The sequence below is a fragment of the Scyliorhinus torazame genome, chromosome 18 (assembly GCF_047496885.1).
Source record: "Scyliorhinus torazame isolate Kashiwa2021f chromosome 18, sScyTor2.1, whole genome shotgun sequence".
NCBI classification, from domain to species: Eukaryota; Metazoa; Chordata; class Chondrichthyes; order Carcharhiniformes; family Scyliorhinidae; genus Scyliorhinus; species Scyliorhinus torazame.
The window spans coordinates 110,152,915-110,172,376 of record NC_092724.1 but is presented as its reverse complement, the minus strand read 5'-3'; the positions used below and the strand labels follow the sequence as shown (position 1 = coordinate 110,172,376).

The following is a 19,462-nucleotide window of genomic DNA, read 5'->3' as shown; positions in this document are numbered from 1 at the left end:
ATACTGATCAGGAAAGACACAGAAAGAAACACTCAAACATTTATTCTATTTTTATAAAAACTGATACAGAAAATTAAGTTTGTTTAAACTGATTTTTTTTTTTTTTGGAACAGATTTTTAGTCCCAAATAATGTAATTTAGTGTGCTTTTCATGCATTTAGTGTGCACTTGCCATACATCATTCTAAATCTGCCCAATTGAATGCATTGTCACGGACTGGGCCCATTTGAATTTTAAAAGACTACATGGGACGGCTAATTATACATCAGCAAAATGCCTCAGTCAACGACTTTGTGCATCATTTACTCAATGTCCATGGAACTTGTACAAAGAAACATTGCTAAATACGCATGCAGTTGGACCAACATCTACACCTATCTGACTTTTTTTCTCAGGCTAGAAATCTACTCTTTTATGCTGACCTATGAAAGGATTTATCATAGATTATCATAGAATTTACAGTGCAGAAGGAGGCCACCCGGCCCATCGAGTCTGCACCGGCTCTTGGAAAGAGCACCCTACCCAAGGTCAACACCTCCACCCTATTCCCACAACCCAGCAACCCCACCCAGCACTAAGGGCAATTTTGGACACTAAGGGCAATTTATCACGGCCAATCCACCTAACCTGCACATCTTTGGACAGTGGGAGGAAACCGGAGCACCCGGAGGAAACCCACGCACACTGGGAGGGCGTGCAGACTCCGCACAGACAGTGACCCAAGCCGGAATCTAACCAGGGACCCTGGAGCTGTGAAGCAATTGTGCTATCCACAATGCTACCGTGCTGCCCAATTATAGAATGTTTAACATTGTAATGTTAATCTTCCCGTGTTCCAGGTATGTTGCTCTGCTCTCCATTACTGTGCATTGGAAGCTGTGACTGCACCAGAACTGGGAAAGGTTAGGGGTGTAATAGGCTTTGAGGAAGGGGTACACAGGACAAGGACAAAGGAAGGTCTGTGGTGTAGAGTGGAAGATGGGAGAGATTGAATGACAGAAGACGTAGTGTTGCAGGGCTAAAGGGGCAGCACGGTAGCATGGTGGTTAGCACAATTGCTTCACAGCTCCAGGGTCCCAGGTTCGATTCCCCGCTGTGTCACTGTCTGTGCGGAGTCTGCACTGTGGTGTTGGGTGCTCTGGTGCACAGATGAGCCAACACAGTTGTATGTGGTACAACTTTATTTTATTTTAACTCTTATAATACAGTTCGTTCTGGATACTCTGCACGTGCTGTCTCCCTGAGTGTGTTTGGTAGCAGATGTGTCCTGGTTCTCCTCTGCAGCTAATACTGACCACCGGGGGTCGTGTCTGTGCTTTTATATCTTTCTGTCATTGGTTGTGGTGTTGTGTGTTCTGATTTGTCTGTTGGTGTGTCTATCATGATGTGTGTGTTTGAATATCATGACATGCACGTTCTCCCTGTGTCTCCATGGATTTCCTCCGGGTGCTCTGGTTTCCTCCCACAGTCCAAAGATGTGCGGGTTAGGTGGATTGGCCAAGCTAAATTGCAGTTAGTGTTGGGTGGGGTTACTGGGTTATGGGGATAGGGTGGAGGTGTGGAATTTTGTAGTGCACTTTCCAAGAGCCGATGCAGACTCGATGGGCTGAATGGCCTCCTGCACTGTAAATTCTATGTAATCTATGTAAAGGGTATTGGGGCAAGGAAAGAAACAAAATATGTGCTTGAGGCATATGTACTGCTGTCTGTAAGCGAAATGATAAGAGAAAAATCAAAACGTGCAAAGAAAACAAAATTGGGGCCGGAGTTTATGGTCTGTGAAGTGCAACAATCTTGCAGATGAACAAGTAAAACTTTTGTTCTGCATAACCCTCCCTCGAGGGGTTTGCCAAAGTTTGTGTTGCCTCTGGGGTATAAAGGGCTGCTAAATGTGATGAACTGATTTGGCTGTTGAATCCAACAAAAGAAAATCCAGCAAGATATCCAGCAAAGTACTCCTTACTCTGAAGCCCCTGCTAGTATTTTGACAGTTAACTGGCCCAATGAAACTGAGTATGCCCAAGTTACAAATGAGAACAGCTTATAAATAAAGCACATAAAGGCATAGGTTAGGCACATTTTGGTGCCAGAACAGCATTATGCAAATTAACACTTGTATTGGTAGCTAGGCATGCTTAAAGCATGTAAAACATAAGCTAATTGTGAGCCATGCATTTTAACTAAAGTCAGTACTACTTAAGCCACCATTGGTTCCTGTAAAGCTGCCGAAAGCAATGGGAAAAACTATTTCTTGACTTTGCTGGGCTGCTTCCCCCATCTTTGAGATATACACATGTCTTGTTTGTATTGTTGGACATACTTCCTTCCATCTGTTTAGTCCCTACAAATGAATGTTTTTGAAAATACACTTGTCAATGGGATGTACAAAATTGCAACTCCATACCCATTGGGTGGTTTGCAAGCACTGTTGCCCCGCTCTAAGCAAATAGAAGTGTCCTGGGAAGGGATGGTGGAAACATTTGAATGAGCATCCGGCCTCGTGATCCCCATTGCAATTTACCCTTTCTAATGTGCACTGGCAAATTGATTCCATTTTCAAAGAGGAGTCCGGGACATTGCAGAATGGGATTTCCGACTCCTTTCCCATTCCTTCATTTGGTGAGACATTTCCAATGGTGAAATAAGGTACATCAAAACCTCTTACAAAGAACAATACAACACAGGATCAGGCCATTCGGCCCTCCAAGCCTGCGCCGATCATGTGCCCTATCTAAACCAACCACCTGTATCCTTCTATACCCCGTCTGTTCATGTGTCTATCCAGATAAGTCTTAAAGGTCGCTAACGTATCTGCCTCAACCACCTCACTTGGCAGTGCATTCCAGGCCACCACCACCCTCTGTTCCCAGGTTCGATTCCGGCTCTGGGTCACTGTCCGTGTGGAGTTTGCACATTCTCCCCATGGGCAGCACGGTAGCATTGTGGATAGCACAATTGCTTCACAGCTCCAAGGTCCCAGGTTCGATTCTGGCTTGGGTCACTGGCTGTGCGGAGTTTGCACAACCTCCCCGTGTCTGCGTGGGTTTCCTCCCGGTACTCCGGTTTCCTCCCACAGTCCAAAGATGTGCAGGTTAGGTGGATTGGCCATGATAAATCACCCTTCGTGTCCAACATTGCCCTTAGTGTTGGGTGGGGTTACTGGGGTATGGTGATAGGGTGGAGGTGTGGACCTTGGATAGGGTGCTCTTTCCAAGAGCCGGTGCAGACTTGATGGGCCGAATGGCTTCCTTCTGTCCTGTAAATTCTATGATAATCTATGTTTGCATGGGTTTCGCCCCCACAACCCAAAGATGTGCAGGGTAGGTGGATTGGCCATGCTAAATTGCCACTTAATTGATAAAAATGAATTGAGTACTCAAAATTTATTTTTAAAAAGTTGAGAGTTGGGGAGTGTTTTAGAAACCAACAAAAGGCCACCAAAAATTGGATTTAGAAGGAAAACGATAAGACATGAGTAAACTAGCCGTGGAATCTAGACATGTAAGAGAATGTGGAAAATGAGTTGAAGCTGGTGATCAGGTATGATATTGAGTGACAGAGCAGGTGCGACGGGCAGGATGGTCTCCTCCAATTTCTTGGGGCCATATGAACACAAGTACAAGAGTGCTCAAAGATCTCCCGAAGTCAGTGGTGCCTGTTGCATAAGTGAAGGGTAATTGCTTGACAATCTTCAACAATAGATGTTGGTTGAAACAGCAGTCAGTTGAATTATAACATTTAATCAAATGACAGATTGCAACTAATTTAAGGTAGAGTCACCAGAAACAAATGTATAAATTCTCGTAGCTCCGATCAGATCTTTAGATTTGTTTGAGACTTTTGGCTTAAGAGAATAATACACTGTAAATATTTAGATTTACAAGTTAGAGTGTCTACTAGAAATAAGATTGTTGTCTGAACTGTTAATGTTGCTGTTGTCAGTCTTGCTAGCTTTAAATTGCATGTCAATTCTTTTCTAAATGATGTGGAGAATTATTTACCTTGTCTCGTGGTCTTCTGTATGACTAACTCATGAACCGTATTTCCATGCACTTTGAAAAAGTATGTAGAGGAGAAAACCCCTTTCGAATATATGGGATTTAAAAAAAAATAATAATTTTGAGTACCCAATTATTTTTTTTTCCAATTAAGGGGCAATTTAGCATGGCTAATCACCAAACCTACACATCTTTGGGTTGTGGGGATGAAACCCACGCAGACACTGGGATCAGGGGTTATGGGGAGAAGGCAGGAGAATGGAGATGAGAAAAATATCAGCTGTGACTGAATGGCGGAGCAGACTCGATGGGCCGGGTGGCCTAATTCTGCTCTTGTGTCTTATGGTTAGGCCTCTTGAAGGTTGCCACTATCCTTCTCGCAGTTAACAATACTTTCAAGCTTTGTGTCCTCTGAAGTTGTATCTCATACATCAAAGCCTGTCTGCACTGAATTTTATGGAAAGACAGTTTCTATTATTAATGTGTACTATTATAAAATCTGCACCGCTGAAAGACTTGGTCAATTATTCGACATAGCAACCTGATCATTGATGCCCTCTGTAATACAGCTCGCAATAATCCACCATTTGAAATGTTTGTCAGCTGCCACTGACTTGTTCAGCCTAATTCAAAACTGGTGACTGCCCGCTTCTTCTACTGGATAATGTATTTAGTAATGGATTTCAGACAATGATCCACAGGTCAAGTTAATTCATGTTAAAACTGTGCTTAGTCGAGGGCCGCAAATGTGATTTACTGCTGTGTATTTTCTGGGCATGCTACTTCATTGTGGTTGGGGAAAATTTGAGACTTGCATCAGTCATGCACCTAAAATGTTAACTGGGCAGAGCATGCTGATAATATTTTGGGACGTGCTCTCATTTCATCCCTAATTTTGTCTCATTGCATTTGACCAGAATTGCAGCATAACGTTGCAGAACACCTTTAGTAGTTCACTTGTTTTTTAAAAATGAAAACTATTCAGTAAAAATAAGTGTGGCTCAATTTACAGGAGAATGGAACAATATTTTATCAGATATTATGGATGTAGCATTGTTTAAAAATAGTGGATGTCCAGAAACTCTGGGGGTGACCTGCAAGCACAGTTACCACTGAGTGGAAAGCTGAAGCAACAAGTGAGAAATTAATCTCCAAATTGGTTTGAGCTTCAGATTTCATAGACCAGCAAACACTGTGCTGAGCAAATTGCCTGTCATCTTGTATGACTTGTGTTTATATCATCTAAAGAGTTGCAGAGCTTATTTGTTTCGGTTTTTGACTTGCATTGCTGATGTAACTGGAAACCTAAATCTGCATCTCACAAAAACACTAGAAATAATGCAAACTAACTCTGCTTGAGTTCTCATCCTGCCATCTACTGGCATGAGCTGAAAAGGCAGAATTTCTTTTGTTATCCCATTCCCCTCCACATTGTTTATTGTTTTTACATTCAGCATAAGTTGTTTTATAGCATTTGAAACAAAATAGTTCAGGTCGAATGGTTTTTTCCTTTGTCCATTTCCCTCACTGCCCCTCTTTCATCCTGGAGGCAGATTAGTTGATGAGGAATTAAATTGCCTTTCTCCTTTAGAAATGTGTAGCAAGTCGATGGTGAGATTGTGTCTTGTTGGAGATGGTCATTGCCTGGCACTTTGCCACTTACCAGATGCAGATAATCATTTTGTACATTTCCCAAATAATTTATAAGTGTCTTGAGGAATACAGTTCATGTTTTAAGGATCTTTGTAAATTACACTTGAAATCACTTTTAAAATAGTTTCCGGAGTGTGTTGTTTTTTTGCTTGATGTACGATTTCCAAAGAATCATATAACCTGAGGTTTAAATATTCTCCCACCTGCTATAGTGATGGGGGAAACTGGATACGAAAGTTGGGCTTATTGGTTCTCGATGGACTGCTGAGATATGAACACCAGAATCAGGAGTAGGCCATTCAGCCCCTTGAGCCTGCTCCATTGTTCAATGTGACCGTGGCTGATGATTGTGGCCTCGATTTCACAGTCCCCCTACCCCAGATAACCTTCGACCCCTTTGTTTGTCAAGAATCAAGGGCGGGATTCTCCAATAATGGGGATATGTCCCCACTACAGTGTCAAAGTGCAGGCCTTTCACTCTGGACTTTCTTGAAGAAGATCCAGAGTGATTTTCCTACCTGAAGGGGGCTAGCAAGGCCTCTGGATACTCCACGCAGCTCTGCCTGCCGATACGGGGCCCTGCACTTCCAGTCAGGAGTCTGCGCATGCGCACAGCGGCGTACTTTGGCCTCCCCGCGTGACATGGCAGATTCTCAGCGCGGAGCGGCCCCGACTATATAATCCCCCCCCCCCCCCACCCTGAGATCGCACGCGGCCGCAGTTTGGTGGCCCCTGATCGCTAGCCTGGCCGTCCCTGAGGTCCCCCACCGGTGAAGGATTCTCCCCCCTCCCCCAATCAGGGAGGCAGTTCCCGACAGGCAAAACTTGGTTAGAAACACGCTGTCGGGAATTGGCCAGTTGTCGTCCGGGGGGAAGGGGGTGGGCCTTTGTCACACCTGCCCTACCTGCGTTGTGTAGACCGCGTGATTCGCAGCCATTCTCCGTCGCACCGGTTTTCGGCATCAACGCCCATTCTCCGCCCACACGCCGATTTCGGTGTGGAGGCTCGGAGAATTCCGCCCCTTATCTCCCGTAAAAATATTCATTGGCCCTGCCTCCAGGGGAGGAGAGAGTTCCAAAGACTCACGGCCCTCTGAGAGAAGAAGCTCCTTCTCACCTGTGTCTTAAATATTTTAAAACTCTGCCCCCTCATTCTAGTCTGTCCCGCAAGGGAAAACATCATTTCAATATCCACCCTGTCAAGTCCCCTCGAGGTCTTGTATGTTTTAATGAGATCACCTCTCATTCTTCGATTCTCGAATGAATACGTGCCCCAGCCTGTCCAACCTTTCCTTGTAAGGACGGCACTGTGACACAGTGGTCAGCGCTGAGACCTCACAGCGCCAAGGAGCTGGATTCGATTCCGGCCTCGAGTGACTGTCTGTGTGGAGTTTACACATTCTCTCCATGTCTACGTGGGTTTCCTCCCACAGTCCAAGGATGTGCAGGTTAGATGGATTGGCCATGAGCAATGTGTGGGTTTGTGGGGACAGGGACGGGGAATGGGCCTTGGCAGGGTGTTCTTTCGGAGTGTTGGTGCAGGCTCGATGGGCTGAATGGCCTCTTTCTGCTCTGTCGCGACTCTATGGATATGAGTAAGTTGGTGCCTCCGTATTTAAGCATTTGTTTTTATTTTTTTCTGTTGAGATTTCCTTCTCTTGCAACTAATGGATATGGCATTTGTCTTGCAGCATTAATTTTAATCAAGATGCATCTTTAATCTGTGTATCAAGTGATCATGGGACTGTTCACATTTTTGCTGCTGAGGACCCCAAAAGGAATAAACAATCCAGGTAATTGGCATATAGAGGTTTAAGATTGTTGTAAAGTGTTTTAATTTGAATTAGTAATCAATTTTAATTTAAAAAAAATAAATTTAAGAGTACCCAATTCATTTTTTCCAATTAAGGGGCAATTTAGCGTGACCAATCCACCTACCCTGCATAGCTGTGGGGATGTAACCCCCGCAGACACGGGGAGAATGTGCAAACTCCACATGGACAGTGACCCAGAGCTGGGATCAAACCTGGGACCTCTGCGCGTGAGGCTGCAGTGCTGCGCCACCGTGCTGCCCTTATCAATCTTAATTTAAACAGCCATTGCAAATTGCCTCGTTTGCTGTTTTGATTAGACTGAGCTACCAGACAATTTTGAACAAAAAAAAAAACCTTGCATTTACAAACAAATGTATGGGGAAGTTTATTGAAATGTAAAGGAGTGAATGATTCACTTGCACGTGCCGTAATTTAAGAACATTAACAATTTTTAGAAAAATCAGATTTGACTACTTATCAGTATAGGAGTGGGCCATTCAGCCTCTCAGCTTTTTCTTCCATGCAATTAGACATTTGACCTGTACTTTGGCTGGATTTACCAACTTTTGTTTCGTATTCGTTGAAATCCTTGCCTAACAAAAAAAATCTATTGCTCTCCATCTTAAATTTCAATTCACTAAGGATCCCAAACAGCTCCCAGAAACTGAGATTTTTAATGCCTTTCATGTGACAAATGTGCTTCCTGATTTCACCCATAAAATGCCCTAGCTCTAGTTTTATTATTGTCACCTGTTACTTTGGATTCTCCCACCAGAAAAAATACTTTGACGCTACCCTATTGTACCCCTAAATTCTTTGAAATACCTTGATTAGATCCACCCCATTACTGTTAAATAGTGTTATTATTATTATGCACCTTATTTAAGTCCATTGCTGATGCCATCAGTAAGTGCTGTGACATAATTAGTTGTTAGCTGTGTTTACTCATATTTTTTAAAATTGTATTTTATTACAAGCATGTATCAAAACAGGTTACAGCGAATAAACACCCCAGGAGACATACTTCCCAACAATCAGCAGTCTGTACAGATTTTTCCGTCTTTTTAAAATTCGCCACCGTGCAATCAGAGAGGCGAAGGCCAAGACATCGGCCTTCCTCTTTTCCATGAGCTCAGGCTTCTCTGAAACCACAAATATCGCCACCAAAGGGTCCGGGTCCTCCACCTCCCTATCCTGGCTAAGACCGCAAACACTCCCGCCCAGAATCTTCACGATTTTTCGCAACTCCAAAACAAGCACATGTGATTCGCTGGCCCCCGCCCACACCTCTCACACTCATCTCCTACCCCCTGAAAGAATCCACTCATTTCGCCCGAGTCATGTGCACCCTGCGCACCACCTTAAATGTATCCGGCTCATCCTTGCACAAGAGGTGGTCCCATTTACCCTACTAAGTGCCTCACTCCATACTCTCTAATTGATCTCCCCTCCCAACTCCGCTTCCCATTTCTCCTTGATCTTCACCACCCGCTCGCCTCCCTGCTCCCCCAGGCACTTGTGCATATATCCCCAATTCGTCCCTCCCCTTCCACATCCGGAAGCAGCAGTCGCTCCATCAGGGTGGATCCTGGCAACCTAGGGAACCCCCTCCAGCCTTTCGCGCAAAGTCCCTAACCTGCAGGTACCTGAACTCACTCCCCCTCGGCAGTTCTACCCTCTCCCATAGCTTCTCCAGACTGGCAAACCCTTCCTCCAAATACAGATCCCTCACCTTAACCCACCCCACTTCCCTCCACCTCCTGTATACACTATCTACCCCCCATGGGCTCAAACCCATGATTCTCGCACAGTGGCGTTAGCATCGACATCCCTTCCACCCTAAAATGCCTCCCCAACTGATTCCATATCTTCACTGCGGACTGCGCCACCGGGCTTATTGAATACCTACTCTGAACCATTGGCAACGCTGCCGTCACCATAGCCCTCAACCTAGACCCCTTACAAGATTCCTCCTCCACCCTAACCCACTCTACCCCTTCTCCTTCCCACCACCGCCGCACCTTGTCCACATTCGCCGCCCAATACTAATGAAGCAAGTTCGGCAACGCCAGCCCCCCCTGCAGCCTCTGCCTCTGCCAGGGTCTTCCCACCCTCTGCATCTTCCCCGTCCATGCAAAGTCAGAAATGATCGTGTCCACTTTCCGAAAAAGGCCTTTGGTATAAAAGTCGGGAGAGCTTGAAAGATAAACAAGAACCTCAGCAGAATATTCTTTTTCACCACCCTCCCTGCCAGCGTTAAGTGCAGTGTATCCCACCTCGTAAGATCCTCCCTAGCCTCCTCCATCAGCTAAGTTCGACTTATGGAGCCCCGTCCATTTCCTCGCTACCTGAATCCCCAAATACCTCAACCCATCCCTCTCTACCGTAAATGGCATCCCCACTAAATTAGCCCACTGTGCCATCTCATCCACCGGGAATACCTCGCTTTTCCCTACATTAAGCTTGTACCCTGAGAATCCTCCAAACCTCTCCACAGGCCCATAATCCTTCCCATACTCGCCAACGGATCCGAAACATGCAGCAAACATGCATCCAGAACATCGGCATTGAGCGACACCCGATGCTCCCTCTGTCCCCTCATTATCACCTGCCACTCTGCCGATCCCCTGAGAGCCATCGCCAATGGCTCTATGGCCAGCGCAAACAGCAGAGTGACAGCGGGCACCCCTGCCTCGTACCCCTGTGTAAGTCGAAGCTTTGTGAACTCATATTATTCGTCCTCAGCCTTGCACTTGGCGCCACATACAGCAACTGTACCCATGCCCCAAATCCCGTCCCAAACCCTAACCTTCCCAAAACCTCGAACAAGTACCGCCACTCCACCCGATCAAATGCCTTCTTCACGTCCATGGACACCACCACCTCCGATACCAGAACCCCCGACGGATTCATCATCTGTGTTTATTCATATTTGCCTGTCATTAGTTCTAATTTTATTCTGTTATTTTGATGTTTAACTAGCTGCTCCCATACTGTATTTTAAACTTGGTTATTTTATATAAGTTAAAGAAGTTTAACTTTAAACTTTATTCATAATGTATTTGGGCTACCCTTTTGTGGTCAAGTTACCATATCGTTTTGGTGACGGGAATAACAAACATTGTGTTTCAGCACGTTCAACACACAGTTTTGCTAGGTTTGGGTCTATCAGTGAGTTTGTGGAAGAGAAGGAGAACTGGACTGAATATGTGGAAATGATGGAACACTCTCCCTTGGCAAATGGGATCGTAGCCAAAGTTAGAAAGCGCTCAATTGAGTGCATGTGGGGCAAAGACTTGAATGCTAGTGAGAAACTCAAGCTACACCACGGAAATTGGGAAGGGGACATTTCATTTGCGGATTTAGTTAAACTCGTTCAGAATCACCAAAATCCTAAGCCCTCAATAATTATACAACGTTTCAAATTCCGTAGTTTTGGGAAAATGGGACAGATTGTATCTGACTAGTTTGTGGCATTAACGAGGAAAGCATTCAGTGACGTTTGCTGGGAGAAGCCACAATTACTTTCAAGAAAGCTCTAGAAATTTCTCAGGGTATCGGAATGGCTGCCAATTATGCAAAAGATATTCAGAGGGCCATTGGTGGTGCACAGGCAGGTACACTTCATCCGGTAAAGAAAGAAGCTGCAAGTAAAAAGATGAAGACAGTGGAGTCTTTGGGTGTGGAAGATCACGCTGTGTGAATCTTAAGTTTATGGATGCTGTTTGTCGTCAGTGCAACAAGGGGCATTTAGTGAAGAAGTTGAAGGCTGAGCAGAGAACCTCAAAATGCAAGGAAGCCGCAGTTGATGGCGAATCCCTTGGAAAGGGCCTCAGTTGATGGCAAATCGCTTGGAAAGGTCAGACCAGGCAGAGGATCACTCATTAAAACATGTTCAATATGAGTGTGGGGATGTGCAGAGCCTATTTATGCTCCAGTGGAGGTTGATGGACATTAAGTCAAGATGGAGGTGGACACAGGAGCCTCTGCATCGGTAATCAGTGAGGAAACTTGGGACTCTAAGCAGGCACCAGGCCTTACTCGGGCAAAAATCAACATTCGGACGTACACTGGCTAGGCTATACCATCGCTTGGAGTGTTCGAGGTAGATATTGCATATAACAGTAAGAAGAAAGAGCCCGGCTCCTGATAATAAAAGCACATTGGCCGTGTCTACCAGGGCATGACTGGCTCTGAAAAATCCAGTTGAACTGGGGTGAAATAAAGCGTACAAGTGACAGAGGACGTTATTCAGAAATATCCTTGAGGTTTTGAATGACAAATTGGGAACTTTTCGGGTCCTCAATCTTACTCGCTTTCTCAAATCAAGAACAGTGCTCTATGCCACGAAAGACAAAAAGTGGAGGAGTTGGAGCGACAGCAAAAGCTCGGAATCGTCAAGACCATTCAGTTTTCACGTTGGGCAGCTCCAGTTGTTCCTGTTCTTAAAAGTAATAGTACTGTGTGCATATGTGGGGATTACATATTTACCATTAATCAGATACTTAACGGTTGCCGAGGATAAAAGATTTGTATAAGCCCTTGCAGGAGGCAAGACGGTTTCAAAACTGGGCGTGTGCTCAGCATATCAACAATTGCTGCTAGAGAAGATTTGAAGTAGTACATGACCATCAACACACAAAAAGGGTTGTTCAAGTATAATCGTTTGGTTTTTGTCTTATCCTCCAGTCCGACGATCTTCCAAAGGGCAATGGACAACCTGTTACAAGGCATTCCTCGTATTGCAGCCTACATAGATGATATTTTAATTATAGGTAAGACTGAGGAGGAATACCTCAGCAGTCTGGATCGAATTTTAAAAAGAATTTCCGAGATGGGACTGCGTCTGAAGCGGAGCACGTGCATTTTACAGGCACCAAGCGTGGAGTATCTAGGTGACCGAATCGATGCACTCGAAAGGAACGTTTGAGCAATTTAAGCAAGCTCCAAAGCTCACGACTGTGGCTGAGTTCAAGTCATTTGTAGGTTTGATAAACTATTATGGAACACTTGTCTACAATGTTGGCTCCTTTGTACCTACTTCTGCACAAAAAAACAACGTGGAAGTGGGGAGTCTGCGCAGAAGAAGGCTTTCAAAGATATGAAAGCGCTGCTGTAATCAATATCTGCGAGTCCATTTTGATCCACACAAGGAACTTAGTTGGTAGTGTGCTGCCTTGCCCTATAATGTGGGGACGGTACATTCTCATGTAATGGAGGATGGGTCCAAAAAACCCTTTGATTTTGCATCTAAAACGCTGACAAAGGCTGTCAAGTGGTAATCACAGTTGGACAAAGAAGGCCTAGCTATCGTTTTTGCGATAAGAAGATTCCATTAGTACCTCTATGGTCGTTTCCTATATACCGACAAGCTGCTGATGAGCCTTTTCAATGAATCCAAATTTATTCCTCCCATGGCCTCAGCAAGAATGCAGTGCTGGGTACTGAACACTTCCAGTTGTATCTTTACAGCATCGTGCACAGGGCAGGGAAGGACAATGCTAATGCTCTCCCTTTACCAGATTTGTCAACCCAGGTATTGTGCCCTGTCGACAATTTTTTTACTCGAGAGACTTTCCCAATCTCCAGTGATTGCTGAACAAATTAAGCAGTGGACCGTCGGAGATCCCCTTCTGTCACAAGGTAAAAGATTTCTGATGCACTTCTGGTGGCGACTATGAAGGAGTAGGTCGCACCTTTGGTGGCTCCTGCTCGAGTCGGACCTCCCCCCCCCCCCCCCCCCCCCCCGATTTTTTACAGGACTTTATTTAGAAAATTGATGAGAGGCAATTGTTGATTGGATTCCCACATCGGTGCATGGGGAGTCGGAAAAGAAGTGCTCGCAAAGGAAGAAACAGACGAACAGAGCAGACTTGGGCTGGAGCTGCAGCGGGGGAAAGCATGGCAGATGACCGGAGTCCTGGCTTGTTGACCCAGCGGTCGATGGAGCAGCTGATGCAATTTATACAAGAGGGCTTCGCCAAGCAGAAGCAGGAATGCTTGGACCCGATGAAAGAATCAATTGCGCGGCTGGAGCTCAGCTTGGATGCCCAAGATCGGGCGATCTAGAAAGTAGAGAAGGCACTGGCGCTGAGCAGGAGGAACATCAAACTGCGGTGGAGTTGGAGGTGGGGATGCTGAGAGACCAGCAGAAAAGGTTCCTGGAGAAGGTAGAGGACGTAGAGAATAGATCCCAGCGGCAGAACCTGAGAATCGTCGGTCTCCCGGAGGGGTCCGAAGAAGCGGTTGCTGGGGCATACATACCGGGCATGTTCGAGAAGCTGCTGGGGGATGGGACGTTCTCCCGACCCTTCGGGGTGGATAGGGCTCACCGAGCGCTCGCGAGAAAGCCGCGAGTGGGGACACTCCCCCCCCCCCCCCCCCCCCCCCGCGGGCAATGGTGGTGAGATTACACAGGTACTTGGACAAGGAGCGTATTTTATAGACCAGACCGACACGGAGTTGTAAATAGGAGAACACAGTATCCTGCGGATCTATCAGGACCTGAGTGCAGAGGTGGCCAGGAGAAGAGCAGGGTTCAATCAGATAAAGTCGACCCTTTTTAAGAAAACAGTGAAGTTTGAACTGCTGTATCCGACCCGTCTGTGGGTCACGTAAGAGGAGCAACATTTTTATTTTGAGTCGCCCGAGGAAGCGATGGACTTCGTGAAAAGAAAAGGACTGGTGGTGGACTGAGGACATTGAACTTTGCTGCAACGTACGCGTTAAAAAAGATTCTGGTTTTTCATTGTTATTTATAATGCCTTCTGTATTAATTTGGGGCCAGTTGCAGAGCTGAGTGAGTTAAAGTTTACATTTGCACTGATGGGGGATGGAGGTGTGTTTGTTAGATGCTGGATCTTCTGTTTGATCTTTTCTTTGTTTATCGTTTTTTTTCCCCAAGGCAATTGTGTTGGGACTGTTTTTTTCGTTTGAGTATATGTGTATGTGGGGGGAACAATAGGTGGGAGAATGTCTTGCGCCATGGGCGGGGGTCACCAAGCTAGTTGGGCGGGCTAGCTTACGGAAGCGCAGTGGGGGGTGAGCAGATGATATGCTTGTTGAAGGGGTCGCTTTACATTGTGCTGTTACTGGGGGAGGGAGGGGGAAAGATGTTCTGCTGACGGGGGAGGGACTGTTGTTGAGGGACCGAAAGGAGGTCGGTGGTGGAGTCTGCCTGGGGCGGGCCGGTTGGGGCGTGGGCTGGAGATTGGCCCAAGAAAGGTGATGGCTGATCACCAAAGAGGGGCGTTGAGCCCCCCAACTAGGCTAATCACAAGAGGACAAAATGGGCCGGTTAAAAGGGCACGTGTGTTCGCGCATCTGAGGGGACTGAAGGCGGACGTGGTAATGCTACAGGAGTCGCACCTTAGAGAGCTGATCAGATTAAGGAAGGGATGGGTCGGACAGGTTTTTCACTCTGGGCTGGACTCGAAGACTAGAGGGGTCGCGATCCTGATTAATAAGCGAGTGGTGTTCGAGGCGGGAAGAATAGTTACGGATGTGGAAGGCCGGTACATTATGGTCAGTGGGAAACTGGAGTGGATGCATGTGGTATTTGTAAATGTGTATGTGCCAAATTGGGATGATGTGGAGTTTATAAAGAGGATGCTGGGGAAGATCCCGGACCTAGATTCGCATAAGTTGATCATGGGAGAGGACTTTAACACAGTTATTGACCCTGGTTTAGACCGGTCGAGCTCCAAGAAGGCCAGGGTGCCAGCGATGGTAAAGGAGCTAAAGGGGTTCATGGAGCAGATTGGGGGGGGGGGGGGGCCTGCAGATTTGGCCAGCCGAGAGTGAAGGAGTTTTCCTTCTACTCACACGTACATAAAGTGTACTCCCGGATTGATTTCTTTATTTTGAACAGGGCTCTACTGACGGAGGTGGTGGGCACGGGGTATTTGGCGATCACAATCTCAGATCATGCACCGGTTACAGGTTAGCAAGGAGAGTATTCAGCGCCCGTACTGGAGGCTGGACGTAGGACTTTTAGCTGATGAAGTGTGCGGGCTGCTGAGGAAATGTATTCAGAACTACCTGGAAGTCAATGACACGGGTGAAGTTTCTGCAGCGGTAGTCTGGGAGGCATTGAAGGCGGTGGTTAGAGGGGAGCTGGTCTCGATACGGGCCCACAGGGAGAAGATAGACAGACTGACTGATAAAGGAGATATTGCAGGTCGACAGGAGACATGCGGAGACCCCAAAGGCAGGGCTTTTAAGGGAAAGACGGAGGCTACAGGCGAAGTTTGGCTTGTTAACTACAGGGAGGGCGGTAGAGCAGCTGAGGAAGGCGAGGGGGTGGGCGATCTATGAGTATGGGGAGAAGGCCAGCAGAATGCTTGCACGGCAGCTTAGAAAGAGGGAGGCAGCCAGGGAGATGGGGAAAGTAAAGGATGGGGGCGGGAGCCTGGTTGGGGACTCAGCAGAGGTGAATAAGGCATTCAAGGAGTTTTACAGTAGGCTGTATGGGTCGGAACCCCAAGCGGGGCCGGAGGAGATGAGGCACTTCGGGGGGCTGAATTTCCCGAAGGTGAACGGGGGATTGGTAGAAGGGCTGGGGCCCCGATCGGGTTGGAAGAGATAGCGTAGGGTCTGAAGTACATGCAGTCGGGTAAAGCCCCGGGGTCGGACGGGTACCCAGTGGAGTTCTATAAAAAGTTCTCTGGGATATTGGGGCGGCTGTGATGAAGACATTCAATGAGGCAAGGGAGCGTGGGGTGCTTCCCCCGACGATGTCACAGGCCATGATCTCATTGATCGTGAAGCAGGACAAGGACCCGGAGCTGTGTAGGTCCTATAGGCCGATATCCCTATTGAATGTGGACGCCAAACTGCTGGCCAAAATCCTGTCCTCTAGGATTGAGGATTGTGTCCCGCACGTGATTGGGGAGGACCAGACTGGGTTTGTTAAGGGACGGCACTTGGTGTCTAATGTAAGAAGGTTGTTAAATGTGATCATGATGCCCCCGGAAGATAGGGAGGTGGAGGTAGTGGTCGCGATGGACGCAGAGAAGGCTTTTAATCGGGTAGAATGGAAATATCTGTGGGAGGTACTGAGATGTTTCGGATTGGGGCGGGGCTTTATTGACTGGGACAGGTTGTTGTATCAGGCTCCTGTTGCGAGCGTACAGACGAACAGGACAACATCGGACTATTTTAGGCTGCACCGAGGAAGAGACCGGGAGGCCTCCTCTCCCCACTGTTGTTCGCGTTAGCCATAGAGCCGCTGGCAATTGGTTGGTTGATCCGGGGGGGGGGGGGGGAGTGGAACACAGAGTCTCGCTTTACGCAGACGACCTGCTCCTGTATGTATCAACCCCATTCGAGGGGATGGAAGAAATTGAGGATTCTGGGGGAATTTGGCTGGTTTTCGGGGTATAAACTAAATATGGGGAAAAATGAGATGTTTGCGGTCCAGGCGAGGGGACAGGAGAGGCGACTGGGGGAGCTGCCGTGGTAGGGGAAAGCTTTCGGTACCTAGGCATCCAGGTGGCGCGGGAATGGGAACGGCTACACAAGCTTAATCTGGCCCGACTAAAGGACCAAATGAAGGACTATTTTCGGAGATGGGACACGCTTCCGTTGTCACTAGCTGGGAGGGTGCAGACATTGAAAATGGCGGTCCTTCCAAGATTCCTGTTTGTGTTTCAGTGTCTCCCCATCTTTATTCCGCGGTCCTTTTTTAAACGGGTCAATAAGGTCATCACTGGCTTTGTATGGGCAGGCAAGACCCCGCGAGTAAAAATGGGGATGCTTGAGCGGAGCCGGGGGCAGGGCGGGCTGGCGCTGCCGAACTTCAGTAATTACTATTGGGTGGCGAACATAGCCATGATCAGGAAGTGGGTAGTGGGGGGAGGGTCGGTATGGGAGGGTGTGGAGGCGGCCTCATGCAAGGGCACCAGCTTGGGGGCATTGATAACAGCGCCTTTGCCGTTCCCGCCGGCACGGTACTCCACCAGCCCCATGGTGGTGGCGGCCCTGAGGGTCTGGGGGAAATGGAGGAGGCACGTGGGAGTGGAGGGAGCAGCGGTGTGGTCTCCCATCTGTAATAATCACCGGTTTGCCCCGGGAAGGATGGATGGAGGGTTTTGGAGATGGCAGAGAGCAGGGATTGAGAGGATGGGGGATATGTTTATAGAGAGGAACTTTCCTAGCCTGAGTGAGCTGGAGGAGAAATTTGGATTGGCGAGGGGAAAGAAATTTAGGTACCTGCAGGTGTGGGACTTACTACGCAGGCAGGTTTCAACCTTCCCGCTCCTACCACCAAGGGGTATACAGGACAGGGTAGTTTCTATAGTGTGGGTGGCAGAAGGGAAGGTCTCTGACATTTACAAGGAACTCATGGGGTCGGAGGAGATGCAGACTGAGGAGCTGAAGCACAAGCGGTAAGAGGAGTTGGGAGGAGAGATAGAGGATGGTCTCTGGACAGACGCGTTGAGTCAACGCGTCCACAACATGTGCCAGGCTCAGTTACTAGCTTGGAGGGACTCAAAGCCCACGAAGTCGGAGAACTGGCTAACTGACATGGCTAGCTTTCTCTGTCTGGAGAAAATAAAGTTTGCCTTGATCATCAATGTTAGGGTTCGTCTGGAGGTGGCAGCCGTTCGTCGACTTCTTTGCGGAAAATTAACCGTCAGCAGAAGGAGGTGGGGGCGGGGAGAGGTGCTGGGGGTTAGCTTAGTTTCGAGTAGGGGGTTAGTAAAGGTGGGACATGTAAGGGAGGAAGACGGCTTTTGCACTATGTTTATAAATTCATGTACATTGTTTATTTTGTTGTTGTAAAACCATAAATACCTCTAAAATATTTATATTTAAAAAAAAAAAAAAGATTTCTGATGCAAGGATGGTCATTTATTGTAGAAGTTGGGGTTGAAGCCTTATGTGAGGTGCAAAGATGAGTAAGTGTACAGGATAGTTGCATACTGTGGGGTTCGAGAGTGGTTGTTCCACCCCTCTTGGTCATTCGCAAGTAATGGATGAAAATCACGAGGCTCGTCCAGGTGCCCCTCAAATGAAGCATCTTGCTGGGTATTATATTTGGCTTGATATGGACCAGGATTTGGAGAACAAAGTGAATCCTATACTTCATGCTAATATCACCAGAAGATGGTGCCACTGACACCATTACACCCTTGGAAGCAGCTTGGTCGTCCTTGGTCAAGAATTCATGTGAATTTTGCATGTCCTTTCATGGGTCACATGTTTATAGTCATCGCAGATGCACATTCAAAGTGGTTAGAAGTATACATCATAAGCAACATTACAGCTTCCAGTACCATAGAGATGCTTCGCCAAGTCTTGCGACTCTAGGTTCCTGGATTCTCTCGTTCCTGATAATGGTACATTTATGAGCGAGTTGTTTCAAGAGTTTGCACAGCTTCAAATGGTTTGGCAGAGCGAGCTGTTCAGCCATTGAAGGAAGGATTGAAGAGGGTGGCAGGTGATACTTTAGGGATGAAGCTCTCAAGACTCCTATTTCAATATTGTATCACGCCACAAACTGCAACGGGACTCTCACCAGCTGAATTACTGATGGGTAGAATACCAAAATCTCACCTGGATCTGATCCATTTAGATGTCAAAGCAAAAGTGGGGAGGAGGCAAGAAAAGCAGGAGAGACATGATTATCATACTAGAGAGAGACTCTTTGAACCGTATGATTGTTTTAATCAGCAATTTTGGCAGTAAGCAGTGTTGGCTATCTGGAGTCATTCTTAACTGAAGTGGTCCAATATTTTTGATAGCGAAATTGAAAGCTTTGCTCACAGACACCATGATCATATTCATCTATGCCATGTATCAGAGACAGCAAAGGTTCCAGATAACACAATAGCAGGAAATGTGGCTGTGGGAATTCAACAAGTCGTTCCTGTTGTACCAGGATTTCCAGCGGACTCTACTTCAGGAGAGGGACACTGTGCACAGATACTTTACCTACTCTGCCTACTCCGCAACACTCCTGGCATATAATTAATAAATTAGGTCCATTGTATT

The 19,462-nt window shown here is 47.0% G+C and overlaps 1 protein-coding gene across 3 annotated transcripts in view; it reads left to right on the top strand.

Moving 5' to 3' along the window:
* wdr45b (WD repeat domain 45B) overlaps positions 1-19,462 on the top strand; it is an 84,881-nt gene that overhangs the window by 56,703 nt on the left and 8,716 nt on the right. For all 3 annotated transcript variants that reach the window (XM_072483135.1, XM_072483136.1, XM_072483134.1), the window contains one exon: positions 7,343-7,444. In XM_072483135.1, coding sequence (XP_072339236.1) covers positions 7,343-7,444 — 102 coding nt within the window. The remainder of the gene's footprint in view (positions 1-7,342; positions 7,445-19,462) is intronic.